General features: G+C 40.2%; 1 protein-coding gene across 7 annotated transcripts in view; it reads left to right on the plus strand.

Annotated features, from left to right (window-relative positions):
* TRPM6 (transient receptor potential cation channel subfamily M member 6) overlaps positions 1–23,713 on the plus strand; it is a 164,664-nt gene that overhangs the window by 36,135 nt on the left and 104,816 nt on the right. For all 7 annotated transcript variants that reach the window (XM_027616436.2, XM_027616435.2, XM_027616433.2 and 4 more), the window contains 2 exons: positions 19,768–19,847; positions 22,897–22,935. In XM_027616436.2, coding sequence (XP_027472237.2) covers positions 19,768–19,847; positions 22,897–22,935 — 119 coding nt within the window. The remainder of the gene's footprint in view (positions 1–19,767; positions 19,848–22,896; positions 22,936–23,713) is intronic.

Genomic DNA, 23,713 nt, shown 5'->3' on the forward strand with positions numbered 1-23,713 from the left:
CTGGGGTAACCGTCTGGTATCGTAGGATTGCAAAGGTGCTGTGTGTGTTGACTGGAGAGATCAGCCTGGTGAATTTGGTTGTGCTCTATTCTATGTATGGCCATCATACAGAATTTTCTTCCCGAGACACTTGGGTGTCTCAGTCCATTAAGCATCTGACTCTTGGTTTCGGCACAGGTCATGATCTCTGGGTTATGAGATCAAGGCCTGCACTGGGCATAGAACCTGCTGGGGATTCTCTCTCTTTCCCCCCTCCCCCCCCCCCCAAAAGAGAATTTTCTTCCTGGCAAACTCAAAGCCCAGTGGGATGAATGAGTATGAGCAACCAAAGTTCTCTGCTCACTTTGCTGATTGCAGATTCAGAGCTTCTTATAATGGTCATTTTTGACATGAGCAAACCACCTGGTCCAGGGATGGAAACATCCCTGTCTGTCAGAAACTGCTTTCTGTGATAGGTGTGTGGGTGACCTTGGAGAGAATACCCTTTCTTGGTATTTTATTCCCCGGCCATGTGTGCAAGATTAACATTCATCTTATCTTTCCTAGTATTGGAATGTGTTGGGATATGGGCCAGGTGGGCCCCCTCAAATTGCCCATACCAGCTAAAGACACTTAGGGCTAGGCAAAACTTTCCTTGTGATTAGATCATAGAGCCTGATAATAACACACCATTTTAGAATGTATGGCATGCTGTTTATCACTGATTTTCCTTAGTTATAAGCAAAAAAGGGGCAGAATGTGGTAATTAAGTCTCTAGAGGTATCAGCAGGAAGGTGAGAAGAATAATAAAAAGAATAGTTGGAAAAGGTGGTTTTACTGCTAGCTGCATGCCCTTCTGCCTTAGGCAAGCTACCTCAGTTTCCTTAACTATGAAACACATAGCCACCATTCACTGGCCACCTCCTTCTGAGAGCTGTGAATGTGTTTTGAGGCAGAAATTCCTTTGAAAATCCAATGAAAGCAATAGATCCAGGAGCTCAAACACTCAAACTCAAAAACCAGGCCTGCTGGGGGTACCTAGGTTTACTGGTCAGTGTAAACCTTGACTAAACATGGTGGCCTGCAATTGGCCCCAACTGACTGTTGCCAAGTTGAAATGCAAGGCGAGTATTGCCAGATTCTGTGTCCCCACCCCCGGCCCCCTCCTTATTACAGAAAATGCAGATATACAGATTCTTTCTTGAATGTGAAACCTCTTGGTTTTACATCTCAGTAGGTGCTTCAGAAGATTTTTGAAAAAACTTTATTGGTTGAATGAAACACATTTGTGGTTTGCTTTCTGCCTTGTGGCCTGTTACTTATTTAAATTTAATAGTCCCTTCTTGTCTGTGGTTCTGTTTTCTGTGGTTTTAGTCAACCACAGTCTGGAAGCAGATGATCCTCCTTCCAACAGATCATCACAAAGTCAAGTAGTCTCACACTACATTACAATGCCTTCGTCACTGGGCTCATTCAGCTTTGTTCATCGCATCACATAGGCATTTTAGCATCCCACATCATCATCGTGGTCATAAGGATGAGTATAATACAATAAGGTTCTGAGGGAGAGAGACCACATTTACATACCTTGTTGTAATTGTTTGTTTAGTTATTGTGCCTAATTTATAAATTAAACTTTATCATAGGTATGTGTATCCAGGAAAAAAATATACATAGTATTCAATACTGTCTGCTCTTTCCAGCATCCACTGGGAGTCTGGGGATGTATCCCACATGGATTGGGGGGGGGGAACTATTGTGGTTTTCTGTCATGGGTCTTTTTCTTTGCCTGTGCTGCTCCCCACTTAAAAATTGGGATATAATTCACATATCACATAATTCATCTATTTATTTGTTTTTACGTAGTCTTCACACCCAGTGTGGGGCTTGAATTCATGACCTTGAGATCAGGAGTCACATGCTCTACCAACTGAGCCAGCCAGGCACCCCTAATTCACCTAGTTCAAGTATACGACTTAATGGCTTTTAGTATATTCACAGAATCGTACATCTATCACCATAGTCCATTTTATAACATATTTATCATATCCAAAAGAAACCCCACACCTCTTAGCTGTCCACCCCTAGTGCCTCTATCCCCACCAGCCCTAGGCAACCACTGATCTACTTTCTGCCGCTACAGGTCTGTTTGTTCTGGGCATTGTATGTAGATGCACACCTACAATATGTATTCCTTTTTATCTGGTTTCCTTCATTTATCATAAGGTTTTCAAAGTTCATCCATGTAGCGTGTTATCAGTACTTAATGTTTTTTGTATTGCTGCATAATATTCCATATCACAGTTTATTTGTCCATCAGTTGATGGATATTTGGGTTGTTTTTGATCTTTGGCTATTATGAATAATGTTGCTGTGGACATTTGTATATAATGTTTTGTGTGGACATAACATTTTCATTTCTCTTAGGTAGTAGGTACTCAGAAGTGGACTTACTAATTCTAGGTTTAGCCTTTTGAGGAACTGCCAGACTGCTTTCCAGAGAGGTTGTGTCATTTTAGATTCTCATGAACAGTGTATATGATAGTTTCAATTTCTCCCCTTCTCTTAAATTATCTTACTTTGTGATTATAGTCATCCTATAGTGGGTGTGAAGAGGTATCTCCTTGTGGTTTAGATTTGCATTTCCCTAATGACTAATAATGTCGAGGATCTTCATGTGTGTGTTGGCCATTTGTATGTCTTCTTTGGAGACCTGTTTGTTCAGATCCTTTGTGTGGCACTTATTTTTGACCCAGCTCTTGAGATTTTTCACCTGAGAAATGCTCATTTCACATCCACACAAAAGGGGATATGTCCATTTATTTATTTTTATTTTAATTCCTCTAATGAAAGGGAGTATGTTCTTTTTTTAAAAAAACTAAGTTTTTATTTTATTTATTTTTAGATTTATTTGAGAGAGCGAGAATGAGAGAGAGAGAGTACATGAGAGGGGGGAGGGTCAGAGGGAGAAGCAGGCTCCTCGCTGAGCAGGGAGCCCCATGTGGGACTCGATACCGGGACTCCGGGATTATGACCTGAGCCAAAGGCAGTCGCTTAACCAACTGAGCCACCCAGGTGCCCAGAAAGGGAGTATGTTCTAAGACCCCCAGTGAATACCTGAAACTGTGGATAGTATCAAACTCAATACATACTGTTTTTTCCTATGTGTACGTACCTATGATAAAGTTTAATTTATAAATTAGGCAGAGTAAGAGATGACGATCTGTAGCTAATAATAAACAGTTACCAGAATATACTGTAATCAAAGTTACATGAATATGGTCTCTTTCAAACTCTCTTAGCCTACTGTACTCACCCTTCTTGTGATGACGTCAGATGAAGTGAGATGAATGATACCGGCATTGTGACATGGTGTTAGGCTACTACTGATCTTCTGATGATTTGCTAGACTGCAGTTGACTGTAGGTGACTGAAACCATGGACAAAGGGCGACTACTGTACACAGTTTCCAGGGGTTCATGACCCTCTTGACATTTTTCTATGGGTCTGAGGGTACTCACAGAAAACATGCTATGTAGCAGGGATTTTTCTGGGCATTTCATTTGCTTGATCTTACTCATACTATCTACTAGGGACCGCATGGGATTCATGTGAGGGTCCAATGTTCAGGAAAGTGATTTGTAAACCACAAAACACTGTACAGCCACAGGGGTTGCTAGAGGTGCAAGCTCTGTAGGTCAGTGATAGTGAACCGAAGATGTTAAGGGCGCGAACTGGAGTCAGACTGCCATGTTTGAATCCTAGTGTCACTTGTATGAGCCATTGTGTTTTGGGGCAGTTGTCAACTTCTCTGACTCAGTGTTTTCATTTGCAAAATGGAGATAATAACTGACCTACTTCCCACATCCTCTTGGGCGGTAAGTACTTTGTATTGTGCAGGTGGGTACACAGAAAGTGCTGGATAAAGGACAGAAAGTCCTGATGTCGTGGATGTCACAAACTGAATGTTTGTGTCTTCCAAAATGTATACGTTGAAGTCCTGATCTCCCATGTGATGGCGTTTGGAGGTGGAGCCTTTGGGAGGTAATTAGGGCTTGATGGATGCCCTTATAAAGAAGACACACAGGAGAGATGATCTCTGTCTGCCATGTGAAAATACAGGGAGAAGGTAACCATTGTAAACCAGGAAGACGGCTTCACCAGAACTTGACTGTCTGGGCACCCTGATCTTGGACTTCTGTTCTCCAGAACTTTGAGAAATAAATGTCTATTGCATAAATAGACCATACATCAGTGTATGGTCTTCTGTTTATAGTAGCCCAAACTGACTAAGATAGCTGCTATTAATATTATCTTACAGAATGAACTAGGCATATATCTTATAGTGGAGCAGGTTGGTCTTTGAATATGGAAGTATCTTCCTTCTTTCTGGAGAAAACAGATGTCCTCCATTGATCTTTAAAAGAGTCAAGAAGTTTTTGTAAATTATAATCTTAGGAAAGAGAATTTTACTCTTAGAAGAATTTAAGCCCATAGGGTACTTTATAGATCCTTGGCCTAGATCACTTAAACCTCTCCAAACTTTGTCACTACTGTTAGTGTCTGCTTTAAAGTGATTTAAAAAAAAAAAAAAAAACAAAACAAAGCCCCTGCCCACTGCTTCCCCCATAATCTTTGTCCTTATCTGACCTAGAGGAACTCAGGATTCTAGGCAGACAATTTTGCTCTGTGACAGGAAGTCAAGCAAGTAGGCATTGTTGGATTAAAACAGAGAAGAGGGGGGCGCCTGGGTGGCTCAGTCGTTAAGCATCTGCCTTCAGCTCAGGTCATGGTCCCAGGGTCCTGGGATCGAGCCCCACGTCGGGATCCCTGCTCTGCGGGAAGTCTGCTTCTCCCTCTCTCACTCCCCCTGCTTGTGTTCCCTCTCTCGCTGTCTCTCTCTCTGTCAAATAAATAAATAAATCTTTAAAAAAAATAAAAAAATAAAACAGAGAAGAGGGTCCAGAATCTTAAAATTTAAACTTTCTAAAATTTGTTAGAGTCTTTAGGCCAGTAAACTGGGAGGGAATGGTGAATCGGCCTAAGACTTTATAAATTGGATCTTTGCTCTTGAATGTAATACAGAGGCAAACCATTCAGGCTTATATTTTGGTCTCTTGAGTTTACAGCCACTGCCCTTAAGAGGGAAACCACATTCTTGAGAAGCAACTCTTAGAGTGGAGACTTTGCAGACAGAAATTGCATCTTGCTGGCTGGTATTTGGGTTCAACAAATATGGAATGTGATAGGTGATAGGTAAGCCCTCTGAGGTCCACTCTGTGGGGTCTTCCTGATGTCAGAGTCTATCTTCCAGTTTAGCTGAAGGGAGAAGCTCTGTAAGGTTCAGTCTACCAGAGAGTCTCAGAGTTACTGGGATTCCAATGTTTGTGAGTTTTGTTCTCTGACCTACAGATGGGGTGTGTGTGTGTGTGTGCGTGTGTGGCTTGGGTTTTATTAAAAATTTTTCATGACATTTGTTAAACATGGTAAGAAAGACTTTATTCAAGAGGGTCTGCTGCAATGGGGGTTTTGCAGTAGGGCAGAGAGGTGGGACTCAATTCGGAGTACAACAACAAGTGGAGATTGATAGCGAAGGAGCAGGGTGGGGGTCAGTGGTTGGAAAACCACAAGAGAAAAGATCAAAGCCAGAAGGATTCTTGCTAGACCAACTCAACAGGATTCTTGCTAAAGGCAGGCCAGGGTGATCAGATACCAGGGGTGGGGGATTTTCACTAACTGACCCAGCAGATTCTTGCTAAAACTGCCTTAGCAGGGCCAACCACAGAGCCCGAGTTTGGGGCCTAGTCAGAAAAAGGACTCAAGTCAGAAAGAGCGTGAGCCAAGTTCAGTCAAGGAGAGAGTCTTGGTCAGTTTGAGACATGAGGTGGCTAAGGTAGACAGTTCCTTTTTATGTAATATAGTCACGAAAACCTTGAGCATTTGAGTGACACATTCTTAAAAGAGAAAAGCTGCTTTTCTTTTGTTTAATCCCTCTTTTATAATTGCCTTTTTGGGTCATTTCAAGGTCTTTTCCTTATGGCTGTATTTCTTCCCATTTTACAATGGCAGAAGAAATACAGAAGAAACATCTTAATGACTAAAACTCCGTGAAAAGGGAAAGCTGCTCCATAGTTTTGCTCCTCAATGACAAAGAATGAGAAAGGCATTCCGTGGTAGTTATCATCTTCCCCTTTCCTTCCTGAATTGCACTGAAAGAACAGTTGGTTTCTAAACATCATTGGAACTTTGAAAATCAAGTGTAACAGCCAGAAAAAGAAGTTGGGAAACTTTATCCTAGCAAAGGCTATTTGTCATCTGCCAACCCCTGTTACTCACAGAGCTCTCGGTGTCCCACCGACAGACTTGTGATTCTCAGCTTCCTGGACCACACTCATTTTATTAAAACATTGTTTTCCTTCTGGAATATTAGTGGAATTAGTTATTCTGGGTGAGAATTCTTTTCTGAAGAAAACAAAAACAAAACCGATTGGTACGCTACCTTAAATCTTTTAGCTTAAATTAAGATAGAAATCTTAAAGATTTCTATCTTTTAAATTAACTTAAACATCTCAAAGATGTTTTTTTTTTTTTTTTTTAGTCAGCTGAAAAGCTTAAAGATGAAGATAAAAATCTTACATTAAGATATAAGATTTAGGGGAGGGAACATTCTGAACTGAGAGCTGGCAGAAATCTCTTGGAAAAGAATCTTCCAAAATTGCACCCTGTGCAAACAAGTGTGTTTACCCTCAGAGATGATCCTCGGTCAAATATATTTAGGGGAACAATGGCTAATAAGGATTTATCTCTTCTGGAGAGTCACACTATTTGCATGTGTTTATATAGCCACAAAACATTTTCTTTTCATCCCATGTAATGCCTTTGTTCTCTAGGATATACTTAAGAAACTCTAGTATAAAGTGCTCAAATGTGTACCCAGAACTCAGGTTGATATTGGGGATCCTACAAGAAACAAGACAGTTCCCTGTGTTCCAGGGCTTAGAGTGTAGTCAGTCTAAATAGGTCATGATTGTGCAGTGCCTGGGGGTAAGCACAGAAGGCTCAGGGGCCCATGGAAGGAGATCCTGATTCAGAGATTCGGAGAGTTTCTATGAAGGTTTTTATGTCTGTCTTGGTGGAAAAAGGAGGAGAGTGGAGAATATCAGCACAGAACAGCATGGAAGGAGTAGGAGGCAAATTCAGAGGATTCACAGTTGTTGAGTATATGTAGAATGTAGAGATTGAAGTAGGGAGAAGCCAGAGACAGGTGAGAGAGGGAGCAGCTCAGATGTCGTAGGCAGTGGGCGATAAACCTGGTGAAGGACTTGTGAACTATCCTGATGACATTGGGGGAACCACTGAAAGGTTTTAGGTTTTACTTCTTTGCTTTAAGAAGACTGTAGGCTTTACTGCAGAGAATGGATCAGAGAAGGGAAATCTGGATGCAGAAAGACCGGATGGGAGGCCATCTAGCCAAGAATTCGTGGTGACCTTAGGATCGTGGCCATATAGATGGCGAGAGGTGGGCTGATGCAAGAGATACTTAAGAAATCGAATCAATAGGTCTTGGTGGTTGACTGAAAGGGAAGTAAGGATGGGGAAGAATGAATAATGGTGCTCTGGTTTCCAACTTGGACACCTGGGTATACTGGTGAGCGCTTGGGGAATATAGGTGGGGGATAGGTTTGGGCGGGGGAAACAAGGGATACAGATTTGGGCAGGTTACTTTGAAGTAAGATATTCTTTTGTTCCCTTTTAAACCTGGTGAGGTTATAGGGTAGGTTGTATGCATCCTGCCAGCCAAGTTGCATATGATGAATGGACTGCCATAGTCAATGGGCGACAAAAACACAAACGCCCATACTCTACCTCCTCCTTCTGTTCTTTCTCTACTATAACCCATGACTTCTCAGAGACGTGACTTTCATAGATAACAATCAGCAAACCAGTACTCTTTTCACTGCAATCCTTTGGTTGAAGTCTTCTGGTCTTCAGTTGTCTTGCTGCTATCCAAATACTCACATATTTTCAAAGTTCTGTCGGAGATACTTTATCACTTCTGAACATTAAAGCCATTTTGGATGCTTGAGATTCTTGTTCCTCAGGCAAGTACATTTTTTGGTATTTTATTTTATTTTAAAATTATTTTTAAATTGAAGGAATTTGGTCACTTGGAATTTTTTGGAAGGAAGTTGAATATTACTGATAAAAAATACTGTAGTTCCCTAAAACAATTAAAATGCATTATACTCAGTGTATTCTCTCACGTTTAAGAGTTGTTAGTAACTCACACCTTTTGCTTATAAATTGGCACACCCTCCAGTGGAGGGCAATGTGGTAATATTTGAATTCACTTAGACATTTTACTAGTAGGGTTTTATCTGATATATGTACATGCACGTGAAAGCTATGGTGTATGTATTTTAGCTAAATAAATTATGGGATTTCCATACAAAGGAATACTGGTCAGTCCCCAAAAGAATGAAGGAAATCTATGTGTACAAATATATAAGGATGTCCAAATTATTAATAAGTGAAGAAAAAGCAAGGTGCAGAACAGTGTGTATAATATACCTCTATGTAAAAAATAATTTTTTGGTATATGCTTATAAATGCATAGATGATCTTTGGAAGAATACATAACAAAGTATAACAGAGGTTCCCTTGGGGAAAGGAAATGAGATGTCTGGAGTACAGGGATGGGAGGAAGAGTTAATTTTTCCCTGTATCATCTCCTATACCTTGTGGATTTTAATACTACTTTCAAAGTTATCTATTAAAAAAAAATGTTGCTGAGTCCTGGCTTACATGTTCCACAAGTGATAGAGTAAAGGCTTAGAATACAAGGACCAACAGTAGAGCAAATCTTTTTTGTTTGTTTTTTGCTATGTGGCAGTTAGGCACAAGTTGTAAAAGGTTTACCCCAAGTGATGATAATTAATTTTTTTAAAAATGAAAGGGCTAAAGGAATGCTCATGAGAATTTACAGCTGGACAGCTGGATGCTGCTCTGACATCCTCTGGGGCCAGTCACCCAGAAAGAAAAAGATTTCTCCAGTTTGCTGATAGGAATTTCTTACAGGCTAGCCTTCTTTCTTGCAGGTGAGCCAAGAAGGCACATTTATCGTATACCTTGCCCCGACAGTCCAACTGCCCAGGGATCTCCAATTACATTTACTGTTATCCTTTACCCTGAATTCCTATTTGCTTAGTGTAGATGTCTGCAGACCCATATATTCTGAGGCACACATTTTTAGGTTAGTGTATTGGGGACATCCTTGGAATATCGTGTGGCACTTCACTCCAGAGTATGTCCAGTGGGATACTACTGGTGTTCCCCATATATCTTAAGTTCCGTGGATCCCCTACTGAGAGAGTATCTCCTATGCTTTGTGATCCATAGAACGCATAGTGTATTGTGCTGTTGTACTGTGAAGTGCGAGTAATAGAAAGGGGACGTATGATTGCACAGGTGTATCTCCTACCTTCCTTTTTCTCCCTTGATAAGAGGGGCAAAGGAGAATGCGGAGATTTGCAGCCTTCAGAGCGAAATGGGCTGACTGCCGTAGCACATAGGTAATAGGGTCTTGGGCAAAATTAAAAAGAAGGAAACGTTTGTCATCCTCTCCTTGGCTTTATCAGAAGAGGAAGCATTTTCTTCAAGGTTGAGCCTTCCTCCATGGCTGTTCAAACCATTTCTTCACCAATCCCCTGTCCCACCGCCCAAGTCTCTAAAGTCATTTTCATTCTCTCTTGCATCTTCTCTCTCTGTCTTTATTGACTTCTCTTTTATCCAAAAACAAGGTCTAGGCTTTCTCAACATAAAATACGTGTTCTTCCAATTTTGGCCTGTTAAACCTATTGCAAAAGAGCTCTAGAATTGGTATTTGGTAGAACCTGCCCCCCTCCTCCGTACCCATCACACAGTTGTGAATATTATTGTAGCTAAAGTGCATAAATCACTTAGCACAGCCTCTGGCAGATACGAAAGGCTTACATTGATGATGGCTTTTGCTTTATATTGTTGATTTAGTGGCTGTTGTTCTTAATATTGTTTTCCCAAGGGTATATTACACTAGCTGCCTCCTGCTTTGCAACCTATTTCCTTTTTTTTTTAATAGACTTTATTTTATATTTATTTATTTTTTTAAAGTAGGCTCCACACGGAGCATGGAGCCCAACGTGGGGCTTGAACTCACAACCCTGAGATCAAGACCTGAGTTGAGATCAAGAGATCAAGAGTCGGACGCTTAACCAACTGAGCCACCCCTGCAACCAGTTTCCTAAATCTCTCTCAGTCTGCTCAGTGATCGTGGCCATTCTCCTTACTTTCTTTTCCTTTTTATTTTTTTTTTAAGATTTTATTTAACACACACACACAGAGAGAGAGAGAGAGAGAGAGAGAGAGAGAGACACCAAGCAGGGGAAGAGGGACAGGCAGACTCCCCGCTGAGCAGGAAGCCCGATGTGGGGCCTGATCCCAGGACTCTGAGACCATGACATGAGCCGAAGGCAGACACCCAACTGACTGAGACGCTCAGGTGCCCCTCTCCTTACTTTCTTGTCAGTATTAAACTTCTTAGCTTATCTCTGAAACGTCCTACTTTCATAATCACTTTTCCCTCTTCAATTAAAAAAAAAAACCTTCTCCATTCTCTACTTCAGGTATCCTGTCACCATCCCGTTTAGTAACTCTTTGTTCATTATTCCCTGAACTCTTCTGCGCCCTGTGTTTAGTTATTTTCAGAAGTTCTTGGCTCTTTCATCTTCTCTGTTCTCTACTCCCCAGTGACCTCATGGCTTTTACCGTAAGTGTTCTCTGAATTCTCTTCCAGGCTGGAATCTCTGCATTTCTAACCACAATGGCATTCTATCACCACCTCCCAAAACCTTTGTCACCTTTCAAGGACTGTCCTAAGTCTCATGTCCTCCTTGAAGCCTTCCCAAATATGGGCAGGCAGAGGGATTTCTCCTTTCAAGGAATCCCACATCATGCTTTTGTCCCATACTTGGTATCTATTTATAAACATAGGTTTTTCCCCTTTGGTATTGGTCTTTGGGATGCAGTTTTTCTGTTTTTATTAGAATAATATATACCAACCAAAGTACTTTTGAATGAACGAATAAGTGAACGAATGAAGCTATTATTCTTGGAGATATTGATATTTTAAAGGAAGAATGGATAAACAGATAAAATATATGCCACCTATGGATTCTGAAGGGCTGATCCCCTACTTATGCTTCAGTGACATTTTGGGATGGAGAATTTGGTAGGCACTAAAGTCAGCCATAAGGTTAGAATGAATACAGTCAAAATTATCTTTCAAAAGTCCCTATATTGCTCATAAAGCATCGTATGTGAAGATTTGATCTCTAATTGCTTTTTCTCTATGTTGAAACTTCTTTTCAGTTGAGCACAAGATTCAGTAGGGGATGTTGAAATAACTACCATGCACTCATTGGAATGAGATGCACAGACGAAAACATGTGTATGGGATCTGAGACCAACAACGAATCAGTAGACCCTGTCTTGTGCTCATACTCAAGTGACTCCATGCAATCACTTTTGGGCAGTGGTTTTCTGTGCGTGGTTCATGGATTCCTGGGGGTCTTTTGAGATCCCTTCAAGGAGTCCCCAAAATCAAAATTATTTTTATAATGGTGCTAAGACGTTATTTACCTTTTCTACTCATTCTCTTAAGAGTGTATAGTGGAGTTTTCATGAGGTTACATGATGAATTCATAGTATCTAAAAAAGCTATTAAAGTACTATTTCCTTTTCCGGTTACATGTCAGCGTGAGGCCAATTTTCTTCATACTTCAAGACAAACCACTTATTGCAACAAATTGACTATAGAAGCAGATATGAGAATCTAGCTGTTTTAAGCCAGACATTAAGGATATTTTATTTTATTTTTTTAAGATTTTATTTATTTATTTATTTGAGAGAGAGAATGAGATGGAGAGAGAGAGCATGAGAGGGGGGAGGGTCCGAGGGAGAATCGGACTCCCTGCTGAGCAGGGAGCCCGAGGCAGGACTCGATCCCTGGACTCCAGGGTCATGACCTGAGCCGAAGGCAGGCGCTTAACCAACTGAGCCACCCAGGCGCCTGACATTAAAGATATTTTAAAAAATATAAGACAGCTTTCTTCTCTCTAAAAACTTTATGAATCTCAGGGCACCTGGGTGGCTCAGTTGGTTAAGCGCCTGCCTTCGGCTCAGGTCATGATCCCTAGGTCCTGGGATCAAGCCCCGCATCGGGCTCCCTGCTCAGTGGGGAGCTTGCTTCTCCCTCTCCCACTCCCTCTGCTTGTGTGCTCTCTTCCAAATAAATAAATAAAGTCTTTTTAAAAAATTAAGTAAAATAAAAACATTATGAATCTTAAAATTTTTTTTCATAAGAAGTATGTATGTTAACATAAATAGGTAAATAGATTTATTTAAAACGAACTAATGAGTAAATATCTCAAAAAGTCCCAGTTCTAAATTCTGAGACATAAATATTGGTAGACATACTCATATAAATGAAAACTTTTTGGAGGTCTTGGTAATTTCTATGAATATGAAGGGGTCCTAAGCTCCAAAAGTTTGAGAACTGATGCCCTTGGGCATTATGTACTTCTGAACTTAAAATGGCATTGAAGTTGTTCACACTTAAATCTTTTTTCTTTCTTCTCACCTTTCTTCTTCTAGCTCTCACTTATTCCTTTAGCAAAAACTTTGGATTTGTCCAAGTTAAATGTGTGGTGTGTGTCTCTACTGAATTTCACGAAGTAAAATCCTGTTGCAGTGTTCTTTCTGCTGTGCTGCACATATAGAAACCTTCCTGTGGATGATCTAAATAAAATTGCCTTTCACCTGTAATTCCAAATAAAGGTGTTATTGTCCCAGAGTATGGTGGGTTTCCTAAAAGTCAATTATTTAAGGATAGCTTCACTAATAATGACACTTGTGGTACAAAGCTCACCCCAAGAAAAGGCTTTTTAGACGATTAGTTCACTCAGATGAAGTCCTAGTAAAGTTTTGGATAATTTAATAGGATATTTGGAGCATAAATAAAGACCATCTGTGTACATGGGTAACAAATTCATGGATATTTCGCTACTTGGAAATTGGAAAAGACTGTGTTACAGGATTTCTTGTCCTTCTGTTCCCATGGTTCTTGGTCATGCCCCTTTGAAGAATGAAGAGGTAGACCAGATGGAGTGGTGGGTAGCAAAGCAAAGGTTAGTGAGCGATAGGCACAAAGCTCCCGGAGAGGGAAGGGATCCAAGAGGGTTGCCACCATAGTCTCTAAGCCTAGGGGTTTTTATGGGCTTGTTGGCGGGCTGTTTTAATCTGATGAGCCCTCCATGAGCCTGTCACCCAATCAAGTTTGTGTCATCTACCTATCACGTGGAAAGAGTAGAGGCCTCCGTCCAGGGTGGTGTAAAATCCTTTTAAGGGTGGTTTCTTCTTAGGGCATGACCCCTTATCCCTGCCTGCCTTTCTTCCAGTTGTCCTTCATTAATTGCATCTAATTTGAAAAATCTTAACAGATTAGAGTAGTTATGTAACAAATAGGCCCAGCATTCAGTTAAATTCTGTATGTACCTATCCAGGGACAGTTGTAAAGAATACTCATAAATGAACCTCCTGTTTCTTGTCCCTTCTTAACAAAATGATTTAACATGATCGGAGATTATAAACGTTTATTTGCGTGTTTTATTCCCCAGGGGATTAGATAAAGCTGAAGCCTGTGTGACAGCAGAGGAAAGGATGTCCTGATTGTGTTAGTACTGACATAATGAGGACTTTCACTGGTTTGGGAAGGGGAGGGATGGAGTAAGACATCGGTTTAGTGTGAACCTTTATGATATGCTCTACTTGGCCGGTCACTGTTGAGTTCTTCCGATTCCCCATTAGGCTCTGTGGAGAATTCATAAATATTTTACTCATGTACTTACGAGTTTATATAATATAGACGTTCATTCTGAAGTTCTAAATGCCTTTGCTCAACAAGACAGGGAACGAAAACGTTAGCAAAAGTCTCACCTAAACAGGAGAACTGGCATTTTAGGAGATTTGGAGTTACTTAGTTGACATTCCACTTTTATTGGTGTTACCAAAGGGGGAAAAAAAAACATTACCAGCAAAAATGCGCTCACTTTTTTCTACCTCAAAAGAAGAAAACATGTAAGATTATTTTTTATGAAGTATGCCTAAATGCTGCCTGCTGGAAAGATTATTTACTGGAAGTGAGATCAACTTGTGGCAGTGTTGGCGAGCCAGATCCTTGGGTTTTGGTTATTTTAGGTTTGCCTGAGACTGTCAGTCTTGGATCAAGCGAGTCTGATGAAGTATTCCTGTATTACGTGGACAGAACCCCATAGAAGACTCTGAGCTGAGTCTTCCAAGTGAATGGGCTTGCTTTGCCCTGAGCAAACAGATGGTGCACTGTGCAAGTCAATCCACCTGTGACTCAAGTTTGAAGGAGTCCTTGCTCCAGAGGAGAGGCCATGTAGAGGAAATATCAGGTGTCCTTCTGGAGTCTGAAAACATTACTTCTCTGGCTGGTCCGTTCTGGTGCCTCCCTGCATATTGTAGATTCCAAGATAAATAAGACAGCACTCTATCTTAACGTAGATTAGGATTAATTTTAAGAGAAAAACAACTGAGTAAGCACAATTAAGCATTGTTCGTGCTATGATATGTAGAAGATAGTGTGCGGGGAACATAAAAAGGGGAGTAAGTAGTCCGTTTCACTTGGAAAAGGATTTGTTAGACGTTAGTTTTTTTTTTTTTTTTTTAAGTACAAAAGAGTTTTAAAAAAGAAAACAAGTGACCTATAATCTGTGCCCCTTCACCCCCAATCACCCAGCCCAATAGATGTTAAAAAAACAATTCATGCACACATGTAGATTTTTTTTTTTTTTTTTTTAGTTAAGGAATGTCTCTAAAACTATGCCTTCTCAGAGATTCCCCTGAGAGAGAATCTCTTCTCTGGAAGACCTGAAAAGCTGCAGTGTAGAAATACTTTCAGGGAGGGGAAGGATGAATTCATGGAGAGCTTCTGTTGGAGCATTTGTTTTTGGACATTTCTGTGCTATTGGCCACCCTCACCTCAGGCCTGGGATTGTAAGTAAAATCTGATTATGTTTTAGAGCGAGCCACACACTGAGCCTGAGACCAACAGTTTCCTTTCTTTGCCCTCTGCCTTTCCCTCCTCCAGATAATAGTGACAATCAGCAAACATCTCCCCTCACTTGTGTGCCATGTTGGTGTATATGTGTGTATGTATATCTACATACATATACATATATATATATATATATTTAAAAAACACCCAGCTTTGTAGGCTGCCATGATGGCTGCTGAAATGGCATGATCTCCACTGTCAACCACTACCCATGACAGTTTGCTGCTCCAAGTGGCAGAAGCCAGCCCGTCGGGCATTTGTCCTTAATAGATTTGGGCTATTGAATTAAAACCAACAAACATTTGGTTTCTAGTTGTTCTCTGTTGTCCTGAACATGGGAACCTCTTCCAGATATGCTTCAGAGTATACTTTTGAAAAGGCTACCATTATGAGGTAGAGGGGAAAAAAGTATGAATCGAAATTGGGAATTGTCTGAAACTCTTGCAAACTCAGCCTGCTTTTCTTTTCCTGTAGTTTTGAGATAAGATTCGAGAGTTCCAGGAGCAGAGTTTCCATGTTCTTGTTATGGCTCAGGCTTCCTGTTTACACCTTTGAAGGGAAAATTGTACTCATGGATTCCTGAATACACCTTTGAAGGGAAAATTGTATTCATGGATTCCTGAAGTTCTAGTCTAGGTGTGTTCATTTTGTTGTTCATTCAGTAATGATTGGGCTGGGCCCTGGGGCAACAGAAGTGACTGGCACGGGGCCTATGGGCACTGGAGTCTAGTGGGGAAAGTGGGCCTGGAGAAATCATTCATTTTTAGTATGAGAGCTTCCAGAAGGAGGATTTGGAAGTCAGGAAGTATTTTTCTATGAAAAAATTACATCAAAGTTAAGTTCCCTGGCCACCCACCAAAAGCTAATTTTTTCTTTTTGCTATACCAATAATGATAGCTAAGCTTTATAGCCTTAATAAGTCCCACGGAGAATTCTAAGCCTTTAATTTATCTATTCCTTTCAACAGTGTTATGAGGTATTATTACTGCTATTATCTCCATTTTTGATATATGAGCAAACAGGCATGAAGAAGTTAATTTGCTTAGATAGCCCTACCAGTCAGATGTCTAGTCTTGTAAAGAAATGAATGACAGCACAGCCTGCTTAATTTGTGTATTGAGGCTCCTATACTCGGGACCCTTTTTGGAGCTCTTTTTAATAGTTAATTGGTGCACAGGCAGCTTAACGATACCAATTCATTTTCTGTTTCCTTCTTTTTATCCCAAGTTGCATCAGGGTAAACACCTCGCCTTACCTGCCATAGCATTCCCAGCATGCAGCATGGAGGCCTAGCCAATGTATTGGTTGAATGAATTCAGAATGAAGAGCTCTTTGAGAACATATGAATTCCCTTGTCGCTCTTTTCTCAGTGCTTTGCAAAAATTAGGGATTTAATAAACGTTTGTAGAATGAATAAATGAAAGTCTTAATTTTTGAAGAGGGGGCAGGGCTTGCCAACTCCAAAAGATTGTGTCGTTTCTTATTATAACAAGTAGATTTTTAGTTTACTTTGTTTAGTTCATCCCAAGTTCTGTGATTCTGAATTTTTCCAAGTGTGTATGTTTTCAATGCTTTACCAACTTAGCAGATGTTTTTTATTTTTTATTATTTTTTAAAACATTAATTTATTTGTCAGAGAGAGAGAAAGCACAACCAGGGGGAGCAGGGGACAGAGGAAGAAGCAGGCTCTCTGCTGAGCAGGGAGCCCGATGTGGGACTCGATCCCAGGACCCTGGGATCATGACTTGAGCCGAAGGCAGATGCTTAACCGACTGGGCCACCCAGGTGTCCCAGCAGATGTTTTTTAAAAAGCTGCTGACTATGCAAAAGGGATAAGAAATAGAATGATTTTAAGATGACCTGAGCTTGATTTGGGAAGTTTTCCTAGTTTATAGTTATGTTCAAAATGCTCAGGAACCAATCAGTCAATGCCCTCCCGCCCCACCTCCTTTTTGCTTAACAGGATCTGGATTCTGGTTATTATATACAGTTCTTTTTTTTTCTTTTTTTTTTTTTTTAAATTTTTTTTTTCGATTTTATTTATTTGAGAGAGAGAGAGACAGAGATGGTGAGAGAGCACAAGTGGGGAGGAGAGGAAGAAGCAGGCTCCCCGCAGAGCAGGGAGCCCGATGCGGGACTCGATCCCAGAAGCCCGGGATCATGACCTGAGCCGAAGGCAGACGCTTAACCGACTGAGCCACCCAGGCGCCCTATTATATACAGTTCTATTCAGTAGTCAACACTTATGGTTAGGGTTGGTGAATATTGAACAAAATCCATGAGTTAAAGTATACTGATGATTCCAAAAATGCCTCATTTGTAATTGTGGGAGAAGAAAAACTTTTCCTCTGCTCTTTTAGGTTTGATGGCTGGGTCTGTGAAATAAAATGACAGAAGAAAAGATATGCAAATTTATTAATTTTTAATATTGTGGTCATGACAGCATCACAGAAAAACAAAAGTAAATACCCCCAAAATGGTGATACTTGGGAATTTATATATTGTCTTAATAGGGGAAGGGTTGGGGGGATGTAGGCAATTTATTTATTTATTTTTAAAGATTTTATTTATCTGACAGTGAGAGACACAGTGAGAGAGGGAACACAAGCAGGGGGAGTGGGAGAGGGAGAAGCAGGCTTCCCGCGGAGCGGGGAGCCGCGATGTGGGGCTCGATCCCAGGACCCTGGGATCATGACCCGAGCCGAAGGCAGACGCTTAAACGACTGAGCCACCCAGGCGCCCCGGATGTAGGCAATTTAAAAGAGAGTAAATGATTTTTAGAAGAGGTGAAGGGGTTCTTAGAAGAATAGATGGGAAATATGATATGACAAGGTTTGTCTGGGTGTGGTGTTGACTTCTACCCCCTTCTCTTGAGATAAGAGTCAATCCTTTCTGGTTGATGAAACTCCTGGGGATTTATGATAGTTGAGCTCCTTGTGGAAGGTCTATCTTTAGGCAGATAAAGAGAGTTCAGAGAAAGCCTGTCACTCTATTTGCTGTTTTTCAAGTGCCTACAGCTCAAAATAACCTATATGCCAAAGCAGAATGTTTTAGGGCGGTGTGTCCTGAACATCTGGGACCTGAGGACAGTGTGATAAGGAGGTGGCCCAGCTGGATTTGTAACCCGTTGTCTGGTGCAGTGCATTCCCTGCAACTGTAGGATGAGAGTAGGTGTCAGAGTGAGGTGGGGACTGCACTAACACGGAGTTTGAAAAAGCAGATTCCCATTCACCACCTTTTCTTTTTTTTTTTTTTTAAAGATTTTATTTATTGAGAGAGCGAGAATGAGAGAGAGAGAGAGAGAGTACACGAGAGGGGAGAGGGTTAGAGGGAGAAGCAGGCTCCTCACTGAGCAGGGAGCCTGACGCGGGACTCGATCCAGGGACTCCAGGATCATGACCTGAGCCGAAGGCAGTTGCTCAACCAACTGAGCCACCCAGGCGCCCCCATTCACCACCTTTTCACCACTGCTGTAGTACATGCGTTTATAAAGTTAGATCTGTACTTATATTTTTATACCATACAGAGCTAAAATATTTTCACATTAGGAGAAGGCCAAGCTCATCAGTTGGTTGGGGTCTATTGTGGATCCAGCGTCCTCTGCTTCTGGACTTACAGTATAGCTTATGGAAGAGCTTGGCTATGACTTGAGTTTTGTAGAATGGGAGAGATTTTATTAGGAGGATGAGCAAGTACCAGTGGCCCACCTGGATTCAGGGAGGGTCGTGGGTTGTGCAGACTGAAGCAGCCCCGTCCGTGGTAAGCCACGCTTATAGGATGTGTATCAGATTGTCTGTCTAAATAAGGAGGTAAACTGAGGCAAGTTCTAATTATGAGAAATTGAATTTATTCCAGAGGAGCAAAAGAATTGTAATTCAGGAAAACACTGGGGCAAGCTACACGTGAGTCCACTGAAGGCTGGGGTGGTTTATATTTACCGGCAAGAAGTTCAAAGAGGGGGAAGTCCAGCTAGAGTCCATGCTGTAAGTTCATTGGCTTGAGGATGGGGAGAGATTCTTGGCAGATGTTCATTGGTCAGGAGATAAGTCTCAGTCTTTGGTAAATAAGGTATTTACTGGAAATCAGTGTCTCAGTTTTTCAGTTGTCTTCTTCTGAGGGTACATGTGTGAGATTCTACTTTTCATAACCTCCAGGTCCATTTTAGATTGAAATCCTTGCACAGAATCTTGCTGAGGTTCCAGCTTCTGTGAAATCTTAGCCAAGGTGGGACTTTATGAGTGAGAATTTTGAAATTCGAGAGCCTGAAATTCACTCTATGGGACTATGGTACAAGATTTTAAAGTGACTTTTAGCAGAATTAAGGGAATGCTTCATTTATAACATTACTTCCTTCCCAGCGTTTTGTGCATTTATGGACATTTTGCTGGAAATGAGATTATGGATGTATTAATTTTGTGAATGTTTTGTGTTCACATTTGGTTTGTGTCTGTGTTGTCTGTGATAGAAGCCAATAAATGCTTAGCCTGTTTGGGGTTGATCTTGGCATTTTAATTCAATCTCCATGATACTGAAATATATCTTGCCTACCTGAACTACTGTGGTTACATTGCTTTCTCAATTACCATATAAAAATAATGACACTTTTTCTTTAGTCCCAGAAATCCTGGATTGAAGGAGTTTTCAACAAGAGAGAATGTAACAAAATCATACCTAGCTCAAAAGACCCTCACAGGTACAATTTTTAATATTTTCATTTTAAAGCAACACTACTTTGAGGACCTTTTGTGGAAACTTAGAGGTGTGATTTGTCTAGAGGAATTTATTCATATCTGTGAAGTTAGCATTTATTTTTAATCAATATTTGTTTCTTTGTCTTTGTAAAAATAATACAGGATTATTGTAGACAACCAGGTAAGATCAGGGACCTTGTCAGTTTTGTACCTTACTCCAAGCCTCTGACAGTGCCTGCTGCGTAGAAGCCTCCTGATTAACATCTGTTGTTTAATGGTGTAATGAAGTATAAAGAAGAAAAAATTTATCTTAATGACATCACTGTGTTGGAGCCACTGTTACTATTGTGGTGGATTTCATTTCTTTAATCCTCCTGTTTCTCTTAGTGGGAGAATAGACATTAGGGAGTATTATGCTAAGTGAAATAAGTCAGTCTGAGAAAGACAGATACCATATGATTTCACTCATATGTGAAATTTAAGGAACAAAGCAAATGAGCAAAGAGGGGAAAAAAGAAACCAAGAAACAGGATCTTAACTATAGAGAACAAACTGGTGGTTACCGGAGGGGAGGTGGGTGGGGGATGGGTTAAATAGGTGAAGGGGATTAAGAGTGCTCTTATATGATGAGCACTGAGTACTGTACAGAATTGTTGAATCACTTTATTGTACACCTACAACTAATAGGACACTGCGTGTTAATCACACTGGAATTAAAATAAAAAAAAAAACTTAAAAAAAAAAAAAAGAAATTGGGGAAATATCTAGTGCTGTATCCATTCCCCAGAACTTCTGAATACTGAATATTCAAAATATTGTGAACGTTCCTTATCCCCAACTCAAGTGTTTATGGAAAATAGTGACAATAGTGACAGTTTGGGATATTTCAGGACCCTGCGTTCAGATGATGCGGACAATTCCATGTTTTCCCCAGAGGCTTTTTGCTTGAGCCGATAATAGACAGCAGATGGAATGGCTTGAGTTTGAGCACTCTGAGTTGTCGAGAACCCTTTGGAAGCTCTGCTTGTAGAACAAAGCTCAAAACAGCAGCCTGTGAAAGATAGGAGAATAAAAGGCTATGGAAAATTCCCCAGGGTAATTGCGTTCATGAAATTAAGATTGGGTGGCATTGCCCTTGGAGAGTAGACATTAAAAGGAAGGGAAAAATAGAAGAGTAGTATTTTAATTAGAGGGACCACTCTATTTTTAGATTCTTTTTAGCATTTGACCTTATATTCATTTAAAGTTCAGAAATCACAGTTGTATGCTTATGAAGGTTAGCATGGTGAGGTCATTGAAATTCTTGATCTTTGGGGATGACCAAAACAGTGTTTCTGGCCTTTGTTAAACATTTACTAGCTGCACCCTCACTGAATTACCTGGGATTTGTAAGCCCTGTGATTGGAAGTTCTCCCTTTACCCCCTTATAAAATGTTTACAAAATGGCAAGGTAAACTTGTTTTTTCCCTTCATCTTTTATGGTATCTTGTAATGTGATGGTGGTTACAGTGGAAGGCAGACTGAGCTCACACAGTCCTGCTTCTGTAAATGGAGAATCATCTTCATAATCATCTTGAAACCTAATGAAATGTGATAACCTGTAGGCCATTAGTCCATAGACTCAAGAAGAATATCAATGATCATAATTCCATATTATGGAATGGTCCAAGATCTGCATTTTATGGAAAAAAAGTCATCTCTATTTTTATGTGATTGTGAAAAAAAAATTAATGAATGATTACGGATCTTCCTACGCCAGCCTTTTTCTTAGATCCCAGTAAGAATCTCAAAATTATAGCTTTTGTAAAGTTTTCTTCCTGACAGTGCAGAAAGAGAAGGTGGTAGTTCGTGGTTTTATTTATTTATTTTTAAAAAGATTTTATTTATTTATTTGACAGAGGGAGACACAGCGAGAGCAGGAACACAAGCAGGGGGAGTGGGAGAGGGAGAAGCAGGCTTCCCGCCGAGCAGGGAGCCCGACGTGGGACTTGATCCTAGGATCCTGGGATCATGACCTGAGCCGACAGCAGATGCTTAACGACTGAGCCACCCAGGCGCCCTTGTGGTTTTAAATTTAGATAAAAGTTGATCTTTTATCGGTTATTTTTATAGTTCCTAATAAGAAACAAATCTGATAGACTTGATTACAATATCTTTTTTCCTCCTTATTTTGAATTTGTTGTTGAAGTGAAGCTTCTGAGAAAAGACAGTCCCAAAAGGCTAGGAAAGGCCTAAGTATTTGTTTCTGAATAATTTAGAATGACCCTGATTCTTTGAATACTGTCCTTTCTTCCATTGTTTTAACTAGTATTCTCTTCTAGTTAAAACTTTTTTATACCTAAAATATGATCTTTGATGATCACAATGATCCCCCAACTTCAGAAGTTTCTTTTGAACCATAAAAAGAAAGATTAATAAGGATAATACTTATAATCATACCAACTGTCTTTGGATTTGATAGTGTCTTATGGTTTAAAAATAATATATAGTATTATAATTAATATATAATATATAATACATAATATATACATGATATACCATTGTATATAAATATTTATATAATTATATGTCCATATATTCTGTATTTATAAACATATATATTTTTTCTTAATTCTCAGAATTCTCGAGAATTCTGTTATCTTCATAGTGTAATGACAGTAACAGCCACCATTTTTTATATACTGCAGTGCACCACCATAAGAAACATTACATTACACACATTATCTCAGGTAATCCTCTTAATAACCTTATAGGACATATATTACTTTCAAATGTGAAAACCAGTGCTTGGGGAGGCATTGTTAAATCAGTGAGATTTCAATCCAGGTATTTAGGTTCCAACTTCAGCGTTCTGTCAATTAGGTCACGGTTGCTGCAGTGTAATTATATTTGGGAAATGACATATGGGAATGTTTGGGGAATGATATATGAGTACTCAGCAAATCCTGATTTTTTTAGACCAGGGAAAATAACGGATGTTTATGGTATAAGCATTAAATATGCTTTCATATATATCACTAACCTAACAGAGGTTTTGTCTTTTTAATTTAGATGTACTGCAGGATGCCAGGTCTGCCAGAATTTAATCAGGTAAGACTTAGATAAATAAGATTTCTTTTCGTATTTAGGCACTGTTTAAAACTTATTGGGAGAGTTTTCTCACATCTTGAATAGACTCAATGAAAGGGGTTTATTGCGTCTTATTTACCTTTCCAAAGGAAGGTTTTTTGTTTTTGTTTTTTTAGATTTTATTTATTTATTTGAGAGGGGAGGTGGGGCAGAGGAAGTGGGAGAAAGAAGCAGGCTCCCCTCTTGAGCAGGGAACCTGACATGGGGTTCGGAGCTCGATTAGGATCCCAGGACCCTGGGATCATGACCTGAGCCCGAGGCAGATGCTTAACTGACAGAGCCACCCAGGCACCCCTCCAAGGGAAGTTTTAAAAAAGAAATGTGGGATTTTTTTGAAGGAGAGTGATTATTTGAATGCCAGTAGATAGATTACTTGAATTACTGAGACATGTAAATGGGAAGGGCCTTTGGCAAGAGCTTCTACCAATTGAAAGGCATGTAAAGCATGTATTTTCATTTGCTCATTTGAGAGAGCAAGAGAGTGCAAGCAGTGGAAGGGGGTGTGGAGGGGCAGAAGGAGAGGGAGAGGGAAAATCTTAAGCAGCCTCCACACTCAGTGCAGAGTCTGAGGCAGGGCTCCATCTTGCAACTCTCAGACCATGACCTGAGCCAAAATCAAGAGTCAGATGCAAGTGGGCCACCCAGTTGCCTCTGTATTTTATTTGGATAATGAAGATGGTTTGTTCATATACAGCACTGTATTTGATCTGTGGTTTGCGAGTGATGTGTGCTTATTCCA

The sequence above is a fragment of the Zalophus californianus genome, chromosome 13 (assembly GCF_009762305.2).
Source record: "Zalophus californianus isolate mZalCal1 chromosome 13, mZalCal1.pri.v2, whole genome shotgun sequence".
In the NCBI taxonomy this organism is placed as follows: Eukaryota; Metazoa; Chordata; class Mammalia; order Carnivora; family Otariidae; genus Zalophus; species Zalophus californianus.